Source organism: Eschrichtius robustus, chromosome 14, assembly GCF_028021215.1.
Source record: "Eschrichtius robustus isolate mEscRob2 chromosome 14, mEscRob2.pri, whole genome shotgun sequence".
In the NCBI taxonomy this organism is placed as follows: Eukaryota; Metazoa; Chordata; class Mammalia; order Artiodactyla; family Eschrichtiidae; genus Eschrichtius; species Eschrichtius robustus.
The window spans coordinates 75,225,846-75,248,107 of record NC_090837.1 but is presented as its reverse complement, the minus strand read 5'-3'; the positions used below and the strand labels follow the sequence as shown (position 1 = coordinate 75,248,107).

Below are 22,262 nucleotides of genomic sequence, written 5' to 3'. Positions count from 1 at the left end.
ACAGTTAGTGTATAGCTCAATTCATTGTCATAAAGTGAATGAACATACATGTAATTACCAGTCAGGTCAAGTAATCCCAGCATCCCAGAAACCCCGCTCGTGTACTCTCCTAATCGCGGTCCTCTCCCAACTGCACGGGAAACCACTGTTGTGACTTCTAGCACCGCAGATTAGTTTTGAACTTTATATAGATGGAATCACATGCTATGTATTCTTTGGCGTCTTCTTTGGTTTGTAAAGTTCATTCATATTTTTGCATGAAGCATATTTTGTTCATTTTGATTATTATGTATTATTTCATCTTAAGACTATTCCATATTTTATTTATCCTTCATACTGTAATGTGTATGATTATTAACACATTTGATTATTTCTAACTTTTGCCTGTTAAAATAATGCTGCTGTGTATATTTTTGTACATGTCTTTGCACATAATGTAAGCATTTTATTAGGTATAATAATTAGGCAAATTGGTGGGTCCTAGCTGTGCATCATTCAAGTATAGTGGTTACACTTAAACAGTTTTCCAAATTATTTTCACCAATTTACTCTCTCACTATAGAGTATATGAGAGTTCAACTTGCTCCACATCCATGCCCAACATGTTTTTGGAGAGGGAAAGGATGGAGTAATGTTTATTGAGATATAATTTATACACAGTAAAATTTACCTTCTGTTAGTTTTAACAAATATGTATAGTCATGTAATAACCACCATAACCATAAGATTTTTAACATTTCCATCATCTTAAGAAGTCTCCTTGTGTTCCTTTGTAGTCAGACCCTAACAACTGACCCTCCAAACTAGTTACTCATTTCAAAGTGGTCCGAGTTTTGGAAGAAATTCTTCCCATGTTTCCTTGAATGTCACTTTCAACCAAAGAGTAATCGTTACTTACAGATTCTTACTGATTAATATCAGTAATCACAAAAATTCACAAAAATCAGACATTATGCCAAAAATACTGATCTGGAACCTATTTAAATACCATTATTTTAAATTTTAAAAATTATAGCGTATGTAATAACTCAAATTATTCAACCAGTTTTTTAAAGCACACTAAATGCCAGTGTTTAACAAACTAGTGTGTTTTTATATAAAATGCTTAAAACATGGCTTCCTGATGAAAGTGATGATTTAAATAGTAATCTCTTCTCTTCCATTTAGTCATTTTTTCCTCACTCTTCTTTACAACTTTTTCAACTTTTACCTCTTATTGTATAACACTTAGCAAAAATCAAGGGCTCAGTGTGAAAGGTCTTAGGAAACACATTTAGTATGTGTGCCCAGTGGTGGAGAATGGCTCACACAGGGCATGACACTAAGATGCCCTGTTAGTTATCAACAACATCTGAGACATTCATCTCCTTTTTTTTTTTTAACACTCAGTTCAGTTTCAAAATGTCAGCAATTCTGTCACACCAGTTATCTTTGTAATGAAATTTGATTCCCCCTCTCCCCCAGTACATTATTTTGTTTAAAATGTTTTGAGTTTTGGAGATACAAATATAAAAGATTATTTTATAAACACTAGTTGAAAAGGATTAAACTGAGTGATATATTCTGGGAAGTTTAGATATTAAAAACTAGCTGACATTCTACTGGGAAAATGTTAACCTTGTTGACATTCTGGGTGATACGCCTGTATTTCTAACCATGGGCTTGGTTTTCTCCTGTGTTGATGAGTTATGTCACAATTGATTCAGCCAGTTTCTTCTCATTCAGTATTTAAGTGTATATGTTTCTCTGAGTTTTAAGGTGGATAGCTCTTTAATTTGATCTTTGTATTCATTCTTTAGAATAAATTGTGGAATTGGACTTCTTAGGCCAAATAATCTGCGTATCGTTAATGTTTGTGATGCACATTACTTGACTGCCTTTCCCAAAGATGGTGCGTACCCATTTACAGTCCTACCACTGGTGTCTGAAAATACCTGTCTCCTAGTATTCTCTTCAGCATTAAAGTATTATAATTTAAAATATAGGACTAAAGCCAACTTTTGACACTTATATTTAGAACTTTAAAAACAGCATGCTTTTCCTTTAAATAGCAAATATAAAATCTATATTATTTATATACTTTTAAAATATCAAATATAAAATCTGTCTTATACACTGTAAAAATAACCTTTGGTAAGTAACTGAAGTAAGAAAGAAAGTAAAGTAAAGTTGAAGTAAAGGAACAAATTAAGTTTATAAGTTGGAGCCCTCTAAGGAATATGAAACATGAAAAAGATGTAGCTATTTTCTATCAAGGAGTCCACAGGAAGATTTGTGCCTAAGTTACATATGTAAGTATAATCAATTTCAGACTGGTAAGTACAATGCTCCAGAGAGCTATATAATCAAAGTGCTGTAAAAGCAGTCATTTTTTGCTTCATTAGAATAGACGAGTCTGATTTGGACCTTGAAGGATGTTCTAAGCAAGAAAGAAAGTAGGAAAAAGAAATGAAAGAAAATTTTTTAAAACTGGGGGGAAGTAGAATGGCTTCTCTGGTTAATTGTAAACTTGGAAAAAGTCTATAAACCAATGGTCAGTTCTACACATTGATTTCTGAGTTATTTCTCAACTGTTTTTTCTTCCAGGGCCATCCTGACATTTAGGTAACATTCTTTTTCTCCCTGCAAACTCATTACAGTTTATTTATTTGCTTGTCTTTTCCATGTCCATTTCTCCTTTAGACTATAAACTTCATGGATAGGGCCTCATTGTCTTTGGGCTCCTTAGTGTCTAATCCATTTTCTTGCACTTTGCCTAATCCACAATGGTACATTTCCTCTGTGGCTGGTATGTGACCCTTAAAAGAAATTAACTTCAAAGAAGTTTAGTGATCATCAGATATTTTTTCCCATACAAATGTACCTAACTGGTGATGGAATTGTTCTGTATTTTGATGGTATCAATGTTAAATCCTGATTGTGATACTGTACTATAGGTTTGTAAGATGTTACCCTTAGAGGAAATTGGATAAAAAGGTGTGTATTTTTTTTACAAGAGCATATGAATCTATAATTATCTTAAAAACTTAAATAAATTTTTGATATGCAAAAAATTTTTTTTAACTATTGTTTGGGGAAAAAAAAAGGTCTCTAACCAAGCAATAATATTTTGGAACTTTATAACACGTATTTGTGTTAGGATATTGGTTTGGCTTTTAATAGAGATCAGATACCAGTGGCTTAAAAAAGATAGAAGATTAATACTTCTCTCACGTAAAAGTCTAAGCTAGTCCAGGAGTGTAGGCAGGTTTGCTTCCTGAGGTCATCCAGGGCCAGACTTCCTTCTGTCTTGTTTTGCCATTCCCTTGGTGGTATCCTCATGCACAAAGTCAAATCTGTCGGCCCACCACTCTACCTGGGTTCTAGCCCATGGGAAGGGTGAGGATTTGAAGAGAAAATAATTTCCTTTTAAGGATATAATCTAAAACTCGCTTGGGCTGCTCCCAGTCACATCCCATTGGCTGGAATTTAGTCATATGGCCATAGTTTTCTGTAAGAGAGATTGGGAAATGTAGTTCTGCCCAGCTAAATCTCAGGGCGTTTTATTAATAAAAGGAAAGAGAGCATGGTATTGGGATCAGATAGTTACTCTGCCCCAATGTTTGCCCTGGGATGCATGTTCAGTAACTTTATTGGTGAAACTGTCTTCCCTTATTTCACTATACTTATATAGGAAAAGTATAGATGTTTGAAGAGTTAGGTATATTTGTTGGATCATTATGACAATTAAAATTGGTATGAATATTTGCTTCCCCTTTCTCTAACCTCCTCAAAGACAAAGTATAATTTTTTTCTTCTTTGTATTTTTTATACTTGGCATAGAGCCTAACCCTAATTAGGCACTCACTACCTACTTATTGACTGATTACCCTTTTATCTGTGTTGATTGAAATGTCTCTAGCAGAATTTTCATAAGTATTTGTAATAGCTGACCTGCTTTCTCCTTAATTTCTTCATGGTCTCTGTTTTGTTACAGTATTACAGGCCCAAAATATATGAATATGACCCTTTTAGCAGATTTTTATAACTATGGATGACAGTATAGTATGTTATCATGTATTTTTTGGTATAGTTTTGCTTGAATAATTAGTGTTCTGTAATGTATTTTTTAGATATAAGAAATCAGTTATAGGGCAAGTGGCATGTTTAGTAATATAAAAAAACAGTAATTTACCTTAATTTTGTTGTCTTAATAGTTTACATTTGAGTTCAAAATTTCTTAAAATGAGAGTTCTTTTTTCTTTGGTTATTATTTTATTGATGTTTCAGTTTGTCATACTTTATATTTTTCTCACATTTTTATTTTTAAGGTTAAATAATCTTGAGTCAGTACTTTTAAAAGGTGGAATTATCAACACTAGATTTTTTCTTTTAGTTAATTTCAGTACTTTTTTAGTTTTAGTTAGATGAATTTTATTTTAAGCATTTATTCGGAGGACCTGAGGGATACAATTAAAAAACTTTGGAGACCATCCTTAATTTGGTTTTTAGAACAGAAGGAAATATACTGTAACTTTCCCTTATTTTTTTGGTGGAGAGAAGACTTTTTTTGCCAACAGGAAAATGCAGTTCCACTAAGATTCTTGGGTCATAGATCAGAGGCTTGGATCAGCAAAAAGAAACAAACTTTTGGAAGAATTCTGGTCCAGTATTATGACCAGTTTAAACTACAGTGTAGGCAATGGCAGGCTGCCTCATTTCTCCCTGTAAGGAAAGGCCACATAGCAGTAATATTTATCAGAGAAAGGAAGGAAGGCTGTCTGTCCGGTGGGGGTGGGGCGGGATAGCTTCTCAATAAAATGTTCATTTGTTGACATTATAAGCAGCTTTGCAGCCCTCTTGAAAAGACTTGAAGGGGGGTGGGGGGGGGGGAAGGAGACTTGAAGTTCTGTTAAAAGCTAGTCAGAATTTTGTTTGTGAAATTTGTCCAGTGCTAGTCAACTCTTATTTCTCCTAGTAATGAAGATGCACAGCTGTGAAGAGAATCCCCCCCCCAAAATAAAACACTTATATTTTACCTTGGAGAGCATTTTGTGATTTTTTTTTTTTTTTGGCAGATTGAGCTTTCTAATTGTGTTTTTCTTTGCCTGCAATCCTCGAGCACACAGTGGTGGATATATAGGGGTAGGCAGTCATGGAGCATACTCTGAGTGGAAGGAAGTGACTGGAAATTTTTAAAAATGTTAAGATAAACAACAGATCAGTCCCAAAGCAAATAATACTTGGCTACTGGTTGTACTTTCTTATATAATTTTGATTTTCTTATTAAATGCCTCAAGTTTCCCAACTATCTCGTGAACATTGTTTTGAATAAATTTAAATTTGTGATGTGTAGTGATCACTTATTTTTTTGGTTTGTTTTTAATTGAAGTACAGTTGATTTATATATAATGTGTTAATTACTGCTGTACAGCAAAGTGATTCAGTTATACATATATATACATACTTTTTTTAAAAATATTCTTTTTCATTATGGTTTATCCTGGGACATTGAATATAGTTCTCTGTGCTACACAGTAGGACCTTGTTGTCTGTCCATTCTATACATAACAGCTTTACATCTACTAGCCCCAACCTCCCACTCCATTCCTCACCCCCCCACCTCCCCCTTGGCAACCACCGGTCTCTTCTCTGTGTCCGTGGTTCTGTCTCTGTTTCAAAGATAGGTTCATTTGTGTCATATTTTAGATTCCACATATAAGTGATAGTCTCTCTCTTTCTGACTTACTTCACTTAGTGTGATAATCTCTAGTTGCATCCATGTTGCTGCAAATGGCATTATTTTGTTCTCTTTTATGGCTGAGTAGTATTCCATTGTATATATATACCACATCTTCTTTATCCATTCATCTGTGCTTGGACAGTTAGGTTGTTTCCATGTCTTGGCTATTGTAAATACTGCCGCTGTGAACTTTGGGGTGCGTGTATCCTTTCAAATTACAGTTTTCTCTGGGCATATGCCCAGGAGTGGGATTGCTGGATCATATGGTAATTCTATTTTTAGTTTTCTGATGAACCTCCTTACATATAATAAGTCTTTCACCTCCTTGGCTAGGTTTATTCCTAAGTTGTTTTTTAATGTGATTAAATGCATTTTTTAATCCAGTTTCTGTACCAAGGAGATTTTTCTGACCTTGTCAAATGAGTATGTAGCTATGATTCTTGTTCTGTACTTTGGCACTGCATATACAGTATGAGAATTATCTGTACTTTGAGGGTTTGGTAGACTTATTTCTAAAAAAAAAAAAAAATCTGGACTTGGATGGTTTTTAAGGATTGGCTCTTTGACTCTGGTTTACACTGTTATAAGGTTATTTGTCCATTCAGGCTTTCATCTTTTTTGGCCAATTTCGGTATTTTGTTTTCTCCTAGATATTTTAATATTTTGCTTAGGTTTTCAAATATATTGGTATAAAGTTGTACGTGAAACTTTTTTATAATTATGTGTATGTTTTTATATGTAAAGAAAAATTGAGAAAGATACATAAGAAACTTTAATATTATCTTGGTTATCTATGGGAAGTGGAAGTGGAATTATGGGAATAGGGAATGATAGTCTTTAAAAATTTTATGTCCTTGGGCAATATGAGAATTTCCAAATTATGGACTTGTTTTACTTTCATAATCAAAAAAGGGAGTGTTATTTCAAACTTTAAAATGTGAGTAAGTATAGAATATTGTACAGAAATAGATTCATCTTACTAGTCCCAGCACATTTCTTTTTTGTAGTTTTCCACCAGAGCTGAGTTGTATTTTTATTTTTATATATTTATTTATTTTAACATCTTTATTGGAGTATAATTGCTTTACAATGGTGTGTTAGTTTCTGCTCTATAACAAAGTGAATCAGCTATACATATACACATATCCCCATATCTCCTCCCTCTTGCGTCTCCCTCCCACCCTCTGTATCCCACCCCTCTAGGTGGTCACGAAGCACCGAGCTGATCTCGCTGTACTATGTGGCTGCTTCCCACTAGCTATCTATTTTACATTTGGTCCATGCCACTCTCTCACTTCGTCCCAGCTTTCCCTTCCCCCTCCCCGTGTCCTCAAGTCCATTCTCTACGTCTGTGTCTTCATTCCTGTCCTGCCCCTAGTCCCAGCACATTTTAATTGTGTGTTTTCTTCTCAAGCTGGACTCTGGACTGTTTTCACACTGGGCGGTGTGGGCAGCAAAGCGGCCGCTGCTCCAGAAGTTTCTTCGCCTCTGGCCAACCAGAGTCTCCTGCTTCTGCTGGTGCTGGCCAACCTGACAGATGCTGCAGATGCACCAAACCCCTACAGACAGGCCATCATGTCCTTTAAGAATACACAAGGTTTGTGGTATTTTTTTTCCTCTGAATAGTCTTTCTAATGAGGAAAGAGGGTATTGTTTACTGCATATTGTGTACTTTCACTTGTGGAGTTGACTGTTAAGTTGTATATTTTCATGTTGGTTAAAGATGAGAAAAACTAAATTTTCTGTGTATATTCTCAGGAAGGTCAAGTAAATCTTAGATGAGGGCTGTGGTTCTTTATATCCATTTATATTTACATTTCTTTCAGAGATAACCAAGCCAGCATGTGCTTAATGTAGCTCCACCTGTCCTACCTATTAGGGATAGGAATTAACCTGGAAAACTCCGAATGATACATTATTTGAAATTTTTTATTTAAAATCTATATTCCATCTAGGGTTTTTTTTTTTTAATATTAATTAATTTATTTATTTTAGGCTGTGTTGGGTCTTCGTTTCTGTGCGAGGGCTTTCTCCAGTTGCAGCAAGTGGGGGCCACTCTTCATCACGGTGCGCGGGCCCCTCACTATCGCAGCCTCTCGTTGCGGAGCACAGGCTCCAGACGCGCAGGCTCAGTAATTGTGGCTCACGGGCCCAGCCGCTCCGCGGCATGTGGGATCTTCCCAGACCAGGGCTCGAACCCGTGTCCCCTGCATTGGCAGGCAGACTCTCAACCACTGCGCCACCAGGGAAGCCCCCATCTAGGGTTTTATATGACTAAAAATAGGAACAGAACTCAGCAGACTTTTTCTGCAAAGGGGCAGATGGCTTTTGTGGTCTCTGTCACCACCTCTTAACTGCCATTGTAGCATAAAAGCAGCATAGGTAATAAATAAGCAAATGAGCATGACTGGGTTCCAGTAAAACTTTATTTCCAAAACAGGTGGTGGGGTGCCTGTGGGCTGTAATTTGCCAAAACCCTGACGTAGAGCACGCGCAGATAGTTCCATGTTGAAGCAGTAATCACTTATCAAAAGGTTATACTCTAGAAGCAAGATTAATATGGTAGTTAGATTTTCAAAATACATCCAACACTAATATAATTAAGATGGGTAAGAAGTGCAGTTATTGGCTAGGAAGATTTTTAACACTTCTGGTGCTCTTTGCTTTGTTCCTTTCCAGAGCTGTTCTAGTATACGTTTCTCATAGACAGTGTTTGTTGAGCCTTTGCCAATTCTGGCATTATTATTTGCAGGGGGATATGAGTCTCTAACAATTAGATAGATAAGAAATGAAAACTCATGTATCTAATAGTATTTTCTATTCTCATTGCTGTACTCTTCTTGGTGACAGTGTGACTTCAGGGTTAAAAAAGGAAGTTTTGGAGTCAAGCTGACCTGAGTTCATGTCACACTCCTGTCACTTCAAAGCTGTGAGGCCTTTCACAGTTTGCTTAGTCTCAATAAGCCTCAGTGACCTTTTCTGTAAAATGAAGATAGTATCACCTAATAGGGTTTGTATAAGTACCAAACAAGATAAGGTTTTGAAATGATTAGCTCAGATTTTGCAACATAGCAGGTGTTCAGTGTATGGTATCTGCTATTATCACTTTTGCTGCTCTGGCCAAATGATACTGTTTAGGGTTGAACCTTTTTGGGAGAGTCATCTTTTGGGAGACTGTGGTACAGAACAGTGTGATTCAGAACATTGGCTTTAGGGTTAGACTGACCTGAGTTCATATCCCAGATTATATTCTTTATATACTAGTTTCCTTATTTGTGAAGCAAGGATTATAATCTCTACCTCATAAGGTTCTTAGAAGAATTAAATGAGCATTTATCATAGGACGGACCCACTAAATTATTGCTGCTGTTGTAAGAAACAGTATAATGTGGTGAAAACAACAGGAGCTGATCTGTGTTTACTCAGGGATGATCTTGGAAAAGTTGCTTAATCTCTCTAAGCCTCTATTTCATCCTTTGTAAAACTGGTCAGAGTAATGACATGGTTGTCATATGGGTTAAATAAGGGGTAATACACATAAAGCTGTCAGTATAATGGCTGGTTCATAGCACTTACTAGCTAGTAACGTATAGACACACAACATATGTATTCCATTTGTAGTCAGGTATAATACAGGTTGATGAACCTGTGTTATTCTGCTTCCATTGTAAAGAGGTGTAGTGTGTCCAACATCTTCCTCCACCAAGTCTTCTGTAAATCCTGTAATATTTTCATACTCACAATATATCCAGCACTTCCTTTTGCCATCCTTTGCAAAAATGTAGGTCAGTCTTACAAAACAATTATTTTTGTAAGTGTCAAAAATACAGTGCTAGGATTGAAAAAATAACCTGTGTTCTGAATGTGGAAGGAAAAGTGAGGGCAGTTTGTAGTAAAGTTGAAGACATTTTTTAGATGCATTCTTCTCACAAATGTAAAGGTTAAAAAGGAAAATCTGAGAGACACAGGACTGTGCTATCATGACGATTTTGTTGGCACACGTTTCTTTTCCATAAGAGCACAGTTTCTGGAAATGTTAAAGCAGTATTATTTTAAAATTTTGTTTTGTTTTGTTTTGCTAGTGGTTCTGGGTCTTTAAAAAAACAATTCTTTATGCGTACTTGTCAAAACACATTAAAATATCAGCTATTTGTGCTGTTATGTTCCACTGTTTTATCTGATGAGACTATAATTGTCTCTAAGTCAGTGGACCTAGCTTTACCTCCTTTTAAACTTCCTAACCTTGCTTGCTTCAGTTTTTAAACAAATCCAGTAAACTGTAGGAAAGGGGCTATGTCAATTTTGGAATATCAAGAATTTTCCCTATGTGGGTTGTAATTTATGCTTTTCATCATTCCAGTAACTCTACTTAAAAAAAAAGTTTCTTAGTAGTTGTAGTCAATTAGTTTTAAGTTTTCCTTTAAACAAAAATGTTTTATGTTTTCCAAGAGTTGTCTTAGGTTTGGTATGTTCTATTATAGAAGCTAATGTTGAACATACTGATTTTGATATCATTTTTAAATTATCTAAATTATATGTTATCCTATTTTCTTCATAAATGGATTGATGGCATTGATGAATACTTCAGCCGTGATAATTCATTTGAAAAAATGTAACTTAGCTTCAAGGCAGGTTTGTTTTCTTTTTAACTCTTATCTTACAAGAGAATTTTCTGTTTGTCTCTAGATATTTTTATTTAGGACAGATGGCCATTTAGTCTCGGTAACAAAGCATTTCAATGTTGTGGTTAAATTGTATATATTAAAGGTGTTTTTTTTTTGGCCTACTCCCATAGCTGTATTTATTTAAGCTCATATTTTTATTGACAATTTAATTCAGCTATGTTAATGCAAAAATAGTAGTGGAGTCAAACTGCGTGACTTAGTTTAGTTTTTTTTTATACTTGGCTTTAAAAAAAAAAAGTCAGTCTGTTACATGGTATTTGCTCATATATTTATAATCATTGGAAAACTATGGTTTAGATAGTACAGAGAAATAAATTGTCCGAGTTTAGGTTGGGTTGGGTTTTTGTGTTTTGTGTGTGTGTGTGTGGTTTTTTTGTTTGTTTTTGTTTTTTTTGTTTTTGGTGAGAACATTTCAGTTCTACTCTCTTAGCAAATTTCAAATATACAGTACTGTGTTATCAACTGTAGTCATGTTTTAGTTAGTTTAGTTCTTTTTTAGGTAAACTTTAGAATACAAATTGAAATTTTGAGCCTGAAATGTAGCAACTTATACAAAATTAATGGGAACTGAATTGTATACATTAACAGTACTTTTATTATTTATTATTTAATATCAGGCACAGTCTAGAAAATAGATGTAATATTTCAAAAATTTTGTGTTTTCCATATTCCAGATAGCAGTCCTTTCCCCTCGTCAATTTCACATGCTTTCCAGATTAACTTTAACAGTTTGTATATGGCCCTGTGTGAACAGCAGACATCTGATCAAGCAACTCTCCTCCTGTATACATTGCTCCATCAGAATAGTAATATTAGAACATACATGTTGGCTCGCACAGATATGGAAAATCTTGTAAGTATCATATTAAACATGGTTTTATATTTTATAATATTTTGAAGAGTAATTTCTTTTCCCAGGAGGATATGTATATTTGCCTGGTTGCAAAGGTGATAGTCAAGAGGTTGATAGGGAGATGCCACCAGGCAAAGGCAGAGGTATGAGTTTTACAGTGTAGGAGACAGTGCACATAGAGATGGCGTCACAGTGCAGAGCAGGAGAGCACACAGCACAGCAAACTTCCCTGTCCTTTAGGTCCTTAACAGCCACCCACTGCCCATGACTCAGCCTGGATGAAGTCCTCCAAGAAGCATTGGCTGCCATTGTCAAGAAGATTTTTATACCCTCTTGGTTCCTTTCCGCTACTAAGTGCCTGCTCACTAAGTTCAAGTAGCTGGTCACAGTTGTCGCATATTCCTGATGAGTATGGCTAAAAGGAAGGGTGATTTTTCAACTCAGTTTCCCAAGTGTCCTATCCCTTCAACAGGCTTTGACACTAAGGCTGTCTGAACTCAGTTCCTGAAGTGTTATAGTTATTTTAAGGTACCATTGCCAGATATCATATAAATGGACATTACCCTTTACTATGTGAGTGAAATTGGTTCCAAGTTTTTGCTCATAGACAAAAACTCCTATGGGCAATTATTGATTTCCATTATAACTAATGTGTAAACAAAAATGTTTCTATGAAAAGTAAGCTGCCTCACTAAGGTGTTGATGTCATGTTTGAAAACATAATTATAGATAACATTGGACTGTTCATGCATTAATAAAATTGTGAACATCTCTGAAATAGCTGGCAGCTTGCTGGTGGCAACAGGAATGTCCCCTCTGCACCAATTTTTATAGAGTGATAGCAGGATTCACCAGGGATTTGGTGGCCACTTTTTTTCAGCATTAAACATGAAAATAATGAGTTAACATGGAATATTAGAATTTATTTGAAGAGCATATTCTATGTCAGAGTGACACTAAGGACAAAAAAATGTGATGAAAGAACCCATCTGCGCACCAGCTATATGTGGAAAACATTGGCTTAAATAGCAAAATTGGGTGTGACAGTGTACTGCTCATGTGAGTAAAAGCTTGTAAAGAAAAGGCTTGCTTACTAATGGGTGAGTGAATATAAGCAGAGACAATTCTGAGCATGATGTAGCCTAAGGAAAATGATGGGAATAAGCAGAAAGCCCATGACATCATCAGCTCTAGAAAGTTCCATGGTAAGGATGTTGGTACAAAAGATCATGCAGGGGAACAGATGTCTGTATGTGATGACTTAACACCAGTGAAAAGTTAAAAGGTTTTGTTTGGGGATTTTTTGGGGGGCTGGGGTGGGGTGAGGTGGGGCTTGTATATTTGTTTTTGTTTTTAATGTCTTGCATAGATTACTTTTATAATGTTTTAACTGATGTCCTTCCCTTTCCTTGTTCATCTATAATTTGTTGAGTCTGTGATTAGAAAATATGTTACTGGTAGGAAATTCACTATGCTGATCTGATTTTGTTGTTAACAATTCTTTTATCCTACAATCTTTGCTGTTAAGAAGGTAATGCTTGATATATTGCAGTGTTTCTAAGAATACCTTATTGAGTAAGTTCCTGCTAGGCTGGAGGCCGAATCGCCTCTATTGAGTGTCAGGTGTTGACCATGAGCCTAAGTGGTCTCTGTAAACCCAACCTTTACGTGGCGGCAGACCTTTGCAGAAGAGGATGCTTTTCTCTGCTGGTACTTTAGTTATACAAATGGAAAGTACTTTCAGTCACAGGCTGGTTTGTGAAATGAAAGCAAAGGGTACATGATAAAAGTATAGAGGTTTAAAACATTGGTTTTATAATAAAGTAATAGTAAATTAAAATTTTTATTCACTAGGTTTTACCAATTCTCGAGATTCTGTATCATGTGGAAGAAAGAAATTCACACCATGTCTATATGGCCCTTATAGTATTGTTGATCCTTACAGAAGATGATGGCTTCAATAGATCCATTCACGAAGTGGTAAGTTGCCTTCACTTTAATCAGAGTTACAGAACAGACACGTCACTCCATAAAATTTACTACCCTTAGTACCCTACTTCCTTCTTTTCCTTCTGGTAGATATTTCTGCAAGTGCCTGACTTAGAAATGGTGTGCCTTTCTTCAGATTTATGAAGTGATGCTTTTTTATTTTTGAATGACTATTAGCTACTATTAAAAACTCTCTCAAAATAGTTTCTTTAGTAATTGATAGAAATGTTTTTGCTGCAGTGAGATCATTTTTCCTCTCCGTTTCCACTTTTTAGTTGTGGCAGAAATTATCAAACAGGTTTGCTCCTTTTATATAGAATAAGCGAAAGAATAGGGAAGAAGAAGAGGACTGAAAATTGTTTTGTAAAACAATGTAAAATAGTGTAGTATAATTTAACTCTTTAAATTTTAGTCCTGTTTGTGAGTTCCATTCCCAAACTGATTTTATCTTCCTCTTTGGTATTTTCTTTTTGTCAAAGTAATACATGTACATAGTTTTAAAACTTACACAGAAGTACTAGGTTTTAATGCAAACTAGCAGACCCCATGTCTACCCCATACCTGATTACCACTCTCCAAAGACAACTGCTGTCAGCTCTGTCCATGTTTCTAAATAACATGCCTATATTGTTATTTCTTGATTTTTCAGATTTAGAGATTAACTGCTGTCCCTCCTGCACATCTTGAGTGTTCCCTCTGGGTTCCTAGACCGCTTTCCAGAACAGAGACTTTTTCCTTCTTGCATCTTATTATCATTTTTGGTTAACTCAGCTTTTACATTATTATAATTTTGTTAACTATAATTCTGCCCTCAGATGGAGTGTATGATAATTGTATTTCCTTTCTTGTACATGTTTTAATTTTTCTGTAGCACATCATTGCCCTGTTTTATATTCATATACCAATCACTAATGCAACTCCCAACTTTAGCAGAACCGAGAACCCCCTCTAAAGCTATTAAAACATATTGCATATTTTCTCCGTTTCATTTTCATCCTTGGCTCCTGTCTTAGTCCTCATTGGAGGCTTTCCTCAAATGTGTGGTGATTCTTGCTTATCTGTTTCTATTGAGGAGCATGCACTAGAACGTTGATTGCAAGTTCTGTGTGTGGGCAGGACATTTTCAACGTAATGTGCACTACATATTCTGTTTCTCTGGGTGTCCTACTCGCTGTAGGCCTTTTGGGGTAATTGATCAATTTCTGAGAAGGGATTCTTCCAGTCTAGTGTGGGGGTCGACTGGGAGAATGGGGCTATAGGGGTCTCACTCTTCTTCGGGTACAGACACCTTCTTCTTCTTCAGTAGAGCTTTCATGTCGTCTTTACTCTTCTCTACTGTTCCTGTTGAAACTATTTTTGCCTCTTACGTAGTGCGACCATCATTTCAACTAAGGTTTAAAGGATCTTGACACTGTAGAAAGAGGATAAAACATACACATTTTTTGATTCTTTTATTTAGTAAAGTACCATGAGAGAAAATATTTGCACTGACTTAGTTTTTTTTTTAAAACTAGCATTTATCTTTCTTTTGATAAGAAGTTGAAAAACCAGTATGATTTTTAAAAACATTTAAAAATTGAAGTATAAAACAGAAAGTACACAAATTTTAAAGGTACAACTTAATGAGTTTCTATGTATGTATATATACCTGTATTATTACCACCCAGATCAAGTTATTGAACATTTCTAGCATAGTAGAAGACTCCCTTTTGCCCTATTCTGGTCAATATCCCACACCAAACTACATTTTGAATTCCCTCCTAATAGATTAGTTTTTGCTTCTCCTTGAATTATAGTTGTCACTGGGGGAAAATGGGTAAAGGATACATGGGATATCTCTGCATTTTTCTTAAAACTACAATTATTTCAAACTAAAAAGTATAATTTAAAACATTGGGGAGAAATTTGGAAAAATACTTTTCAAAAGAAGCTATGTAAGCACATGAAAAGTACACGAAAAATGCTTACTATTACTGGGCATTAGGAAATGAAATTAGGGTGTTCTCTTTTATTTTGGCTTCTTTCACTGAAAATAGTGTTGCTAAAATTCACCCATGTTACTATATCATTAGTTTGTTCTTTATTATTGCTATGTACTATTATTCCATTGTATGAATATGCCACAATATATTTATTCATTCCCTTCTTGGTGGATATTTGGCTTTTCTTTCCCCACTTTGGGGCTGTTTTTGCTAAAGCAGCTGTGCACATTTTTGAACGTGTATTTTGGTGGACATATGCACTCAACCTTTTGGGCATATACCTAGGAGTAGAATTGCTGGGTCATAAGACAAGTGTGTGTTTAGTTTTAAGGGATACAGGTAAAATTGAAGCTGTGTATACCCCACAAGTCAGCATTTCACTCCAGGGTTATCTAGGAAGACTCTTGCACATTTGCAGAGAGGACATGCTTATTAGTGGTCGTCTACAGCACTGTTTATAATATTGAAAATGTGTGGAACATGCAAAGTAAAACAGTCAGGGTACCGGCTATATCAGAGTAAGAAAGGGGAATGAAAATGGGGAAGGGTGCACAGTGGGGCTTCCCCTAGGTCTGTAATATTCTTTTCACTTCAACAGCAGCAAAAACAAAAGTAAAAAGTAACCACACAAAACTTTGAACCATATCTGACCAAAATATTAAGATTTGACATAATTTAACAGTGGATATACTTTTTATTATATTATTTTCTATACTTTTTTGTATCTTTATTATGTTTGGTAATTAAAACAATTTTATGTTAGCACAGGATTTTGCATTAAAATTAAATTTTACTGACTGCCAAAACAGGGATGGTAAGATAGGGAAGGCATTAGATTCAGTTAACATTCAAGTCCATTCCATAAGGATTTCAGGATATTCTAGATGACATTCAGGTGTTTAAACAAATTGTTCTTTTTCTCTAGAGTCTAACTTTCGTGTTGATCTGTTTACTTTTATCCTTTTCCTTTTTATGTGTAATAGTAAAAATGAGTAAGTCAAGTGTTTTTACAAAGTTCTGTACATGGTATCATCCACTGTGGACCTAGCTGTCTATGAAATATATTCTGGTATCTTATTCTGGTTAGAATTATCATTTCTTAATACCCAGTGATGCTGAGCATTTTTCATGTACTTTTCATGTGCTTATATATTTGCTTTTGTGAAGTATTTTCCAAGTTTTTCCCCATTGTTTTAAATTATACTTATTTTGAAATAATTGTAGTTGTAAGAAAAATTCAGAGAGATCCCATGTACCTTTCACCTGTTTTCACTCAGTGACAGCTATAATTGCAAAACAGTAGTATAGTATCTCAACCAAGACATTGACTTTGAAATAGTCACGATTCAGAGCATTTCCGTCACCATGGGGATGTCCCTCATGTTGCCTTGTTTAGCCATACCTCCTTTTTTAAAAATTGGATTTTTGTCTTACTATTGACTTGTAAGGCTTCTTTATATATTCTGAATCACGTGGATTTTTTTCCAGTCTGTAAATATAGTGAATTATATACTGATTAATTTTTGAATATTAAATCAACCTTGCATTCATGGGATAAACTGTGCTTGGCCATGATGTAGTATCCTTTTATATATATTTTCATATACAATTTGGTTAAGTTTTGAGCTTTGATACTTTATGTATTTCAAGGTATTTGTACACTTCTTCTAAGGTATTGCATTCATTGTCATTAGTTGTTCATAATACATTCTTATTACCTTTTTTTTAAACTTATTACCTTTTACTATCTGTAATGGCCATAGAGATGTTACCTCTCTCAATCTTGGTATTGGAATGTGTGTCTTTTCTCTCTTATTCTTCATCTATCTGGCTAGAGGTTTCTCTTCTCTTCTCCTTTCTTTTTTCCCTCTCCTTCTCCCTCCCTCCCTTTCTCCCTTTCTTCCTTCCCTCTGTTAAAATCTTTTCAAAGGACCAACTTATGATTCCATTGAATTTTCTCAGTTTTTAAAAATGTCATTAATGTCTGCTCTTTATTTCCTTTCTTCTGCTTGCTTAAGCTTTACTTGTTCTTTATTTTTTTCAGTTCTTTAGGTAGAAGCTTAAATCTTTGATTTTATATCTTTGTGCTTTTCTATTACAAGCAAAATATATGAAAGCTAGTAAGATTGATAAATCCCTAGAAAGATGATCAAGAAAAAAAGCTACAAACATTTATTATTGAGAGTGCGAGTGCATAAGAGGAGATCAGGAAATGTTCCACAGATATTTAAAAATCCTCAGAGGATACTATTGATACAAGTAATTTTATACCATAAGATTTAAATGTTACATGAAATGGACACATCCCCTCCCCCTCTAGAAAAAACTTGAGCAAAGCTCACAAAAGGAACAGAAAATCAAAATAATTGTTTATTTTAAAGAAATTGACTTTGTAATGTAAAATCATCCTAAATAGAAAATTGTAGGCACAGATGATTTTTTACCTATGAATTCTTCTGAAAATTGAAGGAAAAAATAACACCAGTCTTATAGAAGCTCATCTAGATGGTAGAAAAAAGGGAAATCTTTCCAACTCATTTTAGGAGGCCAACATAATCTTGATACCAAATGTAACAAAATTTGAATAAGGAAAATTGCAGGCACGTGTCATTTATGCAAATAGACGGGAAAGTAGAAACAAAATATAAACTGAACCACAATATGTGAAATGATAACATGTCATAATCAAGGTGGATTTATTCAGGAATGAAAGGTTGGCTTAACATTTGGAAAACAATGAATGTAATTCATCATTTTAACAGAATAAAGGAGAACTGTCAAATGATAAATCTAAATAGATACCAAGAAAGTATTGTGTAAAATTCAGTCTCTTTATTCTTTAAAAAAAATAAGCAAACAAACAAAAAACAAAACTTAATGAATCAGGAGGAAAATTTCTTAATCTGATGAAGGGTATCTACCAAAAGAAGTAATAAACAACGGTGTTAAGCATCATATCTAGTGATAAAATGTTAAAAGTCTTCATTCTGAGATCATGAACAAGTCAAGGATATCTGCTAACAATACTCTATTGAACATGTGATTGGAGGTCTATTCAGTGTATTATGGAAAGAAAAAGAACTAAAATACGTAGTACTAGAAAGGAAATAAAACTTCTTTCAGATGATATGATTGTTTAGATAGAAAATTCAAAGAAATCTATATATAAAATGTTAGAGTTAGTGAGTTTAGTAAGATTGGTGGGTGTAAGATCAATCTTAAAAAAATTGTATTTCTTGGCGTCCCTGGTGACGCAGTGGTTGAGAATCTGCCTGCCAATGCAGGGGACACAGGTTTGAGCCCTGGTCTGGGAAGATCCCACATGCCGCGGAGCAACTAGGCCCGTGAGCCACAATTTACTGAGCCTGCGCGTCTGGATCCTGTGCTCCGCAACAAGAGAGGCCACGACAGTGAGAGGCCTGTGCACCGCGATGAAGAGTGGCCCCCACTTGCCGCAACTAGAGAAAGCCCTCGCACAGAAACGAAGACCCAACACAGCCATAAATAAATAAATAAATAAATCCAAAAGTTAAAAAAAAAAAAATTGTATTTCTCATACCAGCAATAAGTTGAATATGGATTTTTTAAAAGATACCTTTTACAATAGCATCATAAAATATCAAATACCTTGGAATAAATGTGGTGAAAGATGTGTATGATCTCTACTTAGAAAATTCTAAAACATTGAGAAAGATTAAAGAAAACGGAAATAAATGTAGACTTTTATGTTAATGCATTAGAAATATTAGTATTGCAAGGATATCTTTACCCCTATATTGATATATATATTTAGTGAAATTCCCCTCTTCCAAGTATTTTTCTTTTGAATGTGAGAGTGTAAATGTATGTGTAAATTCTACAATTTACTTAGAAGTGAAAAGGGCCAAGAATAGCTGAGATGCCCTTGTAGAAGAGGAACAAAGTAGGAGGACTTGATCTACTGGATATGAGAACTCTATATGTGAACACAGCTTGTTTCAAAGGTTGCCACAGAGAAAGGTCTTTTCATTAAATGGTAAGTTATCCATATGGGGAAAAAATGAACTTGATCCCCTACTCACTCCATACACAAAAACCAATTTCTGATGAATTCTAGATGTTAATATAAGGAACAAAACAGTAAAGCTTCTGGAAGATAATGGAGGAGAATATCTTCATGGCCTGGGGACAAGGAAAGATTCTCAAACAGGCCTCAGCAAGCATTAGCAATAAAAGAAAAGATTAATAAACCAAACTAGATTAAAATTTAAAATTTATTTATCAAAAAATACTAGTAAGAGAATGAAAAATCAAGCCAGATAGTGGAAGAAGATATTGCTATATATATATATTACTCACAAATGGCTTATATTTAACATATATAATGAACGCCTACAAACCAGTAAGAAAAAGACACAGTAATAAAATGAACAACAGGCTTGAAGAAGCACTTCAAAAAGGACAGTATCTAAATGGTCAATAAACATATTAAAAAGTGTTTTAAAAACTTCATTTGTAATTAGGGAATTGCAGATTAAAGCCACAATGAGGTACCAGTATACACCTACCAGAATGACTAAAATTAAAAAGGATGATGATACCTAATATTGGGTAGGGTGAGGAGCTGCTGGTGGGGTTTTAAATTGTTACAACTCCTTTGGTAAACTCACTGTCATTTTCAACCTAATTTGAACATATATATCCAAACACCCAGCAATTCTACTAGGTATATATGCAAAGAAATGCATGTACATATATACCAAGAGACATGCAGAAGATTATATGTTACAGCAAAGTGTCATGATTATGCTAATTAGTCTTAAGATACTAGTTTCATTAAGAAATATATAAAAATCCCATAGCGCATAAAGCTTTTGAGCACTTGGGTACCATGCAAGTGTAATTGCTGATCATATGTAATTAAAGTGGAATAACTATCCTTCAAACCAGGTTGAACATGAAAAATAAAGTAAAATAATAAACAAGCTGAGAAATTTGAAATTTCTTATGTACTAATACAATCGAAAGTATCTTTCATGTTGAATATATGTGTTCAACTTGTTCTAAATTGGTAAATTTTCATATTAAACCCAAATACTGTAATGTGCAAAATTACTACCTGCTTCACTTTCTATTTCTAATAAGAAAAAAAGTCACTTCTTGCATATCACTATTATTCTACTGATTGCTGTGGTATTCATATCAAATTTTCAATTGACAGATAGTGAATTATTCTAATTCATTCATACCTGTCATCATTACTATCAGCAACAATAGTCTTTTGAAGGAGTTCAGCAAAGTATGGCCGGCAGGCCAGCTGCTTGTTTTTTGTAAATAAAACTTTATTGTAGAACAGCCACAACTATTTGTTAATGTACTCTCCACAGCTGCTCTCAAGTGACAACAGTAGAGTCTAGTCATGGGTGACAGAGACTATCTGGCCTGCAAGCCTAAAATATTTAGTATATTTAGTCTTTTAAGAAAGAAACTGCCAACTCTAAAGAGTATAGAAAAGACAAGTGCAAAAAGTAGCTGTTATCATTAATCTGACAGAGGAGGAGGAAGGAATTTAGAAATTTAAAGGAAGCTTCCCCATATACACCCAAAGCTGAGGGCCAGATCTCTGAGGAAGAGGACCTGGTTGTCCCAGGAATATGCAGTTTGCCAGTAGTGAAGAAACTTGTCAGAGGATGTGGGCCAAAGTGGAACTGTGAAGGTCACTTAGGTAAACATTACAAGGTCCCCCATGCTGATCTGTTGTTGGCTACTGCATGGAAAACACTACATTGAAGAAGGGAAGAAAGAGCTTTCCTCTTGCTCTGATGTTGAGGTGTCCTTCCAAATGTCCTCTATTGATAAAACTTAACATCAAGACAGCCAACAAAGGAGAAATGTCTACAGTGTTCAGCTTTGGTATCACAAAGCAGGACAAAGAAGAGTGGATTTCGAATTGAGAAGCAATACTGACACAAATGTAGTCACAAAGCTTATAAATCTAATATTGTAAAATGGAATAAAGCAAGATAGGAAAAAGAGTATGTCTGTCAATACCAAGTATTGCAGGAATGCAAGGATGGTTTCATATTAGAAAATATCTTAATGTAATTTATTAACTTAAGAGTAAAAAAACCATATAATCATCTCAACAGATGCAGGAAGAGCATTGGATAAGAGTCAGTACTTATTTATGATTTTAAAAAACCTTAACAAAATAAGGGTAGAAAAGAAATTCCTTGTCTCAACAGAAAATATCTACCAAAACCTATAGTTAAGTATTATATTTGATTGGGGAATTTTGAAAGTCTTCCCTTGAAAGTCAGAACAAAGTGTGTATGCCCTTTATTACCACTTCTCCTCAATGTTGTACCAGAATTCTAAGCAGGTCCTTGGGACTAGAACAAGCTATAAATGATTTAAAAATTAAAGGAAATCTAAATGACAGTATTTGCAGACGTTATGACTGACTACATAGAAAATTCAAGACTCTAATATTAGAACTGTTAGGAAAGTTGAACAAATTTTCTGGGTCAGAAATCAGTATACAAAATAAATACTATATCTGCATACCAGTAACAAAGGACTTCAAAATGTGATATAGAGATGCTACTTACAATGGCAATAAAACTACAGTGAAACCCAGGAATTAATCTAAAAGAAGTACAATATTTTAACGGCATAAATTACCTAAATGAAAGATATTAAATATAGCTTAATAAATGGAGAAAGATACCATGTTCACAGATGGGAAGACTCAGTGTCGTAAAGTTGTTAATTTTGCCTCCAAATTAATCGCTATGTTCATCTGATGAGAATCTCAGCAGTTTTTTGTGAGACTTGAGAAGCTAATCCCAGAAATCGAAGGGAAAAGCAAAAAGCCTAGAAAGTTTTTGAAGCAATTCATTGTGGAGTTACTCACCCAACCAGATAGACTAGTTATAAAACTTTAGTACTTAAGATTGTGTTTTATTAACAAGGGAATAGAAAATAAATAAATGGAAAAGAACTTAGTCCAGAAACTACACACTCAAATAGGGAAACATGAAGTGTGACAG

The 22,262-nt window shown here is 34.7% G+C and overlaps 1 protein-coding gene across 3 annotated transcripts in view; it reads left to right on the top strand.

Moving 5' to 3' along the window:
• DYM (dymeclin) overlaps positions 1 to 22,262 on the top strand; it is a 385,877-nt gene that overhangs the window by 138,267 nt on the left and 225,348 nt on the right. For all 3 annotated transcript variants that reach the window (XM_068563053.1, XM_068563051.1, XM_068563052.1), the window contains exons 9-11: positions 7,137 to 7,319; positions 11,082 to 11,260; positions 13,115 to 13,240. In XM_068563053.1, coding sequence (XP_068419154.1) covers positions 7,137 to 7,319; positions 11,082 to 11,260; positions 13,115 to 13,240 — 488 coding nt within the window. The remainder of the gene's footprint in view (positions 1 to 7,136; positions 7,320 to 11,081; positions 11,261 to 13,114; positions 13,241 to 22,262) is intronic.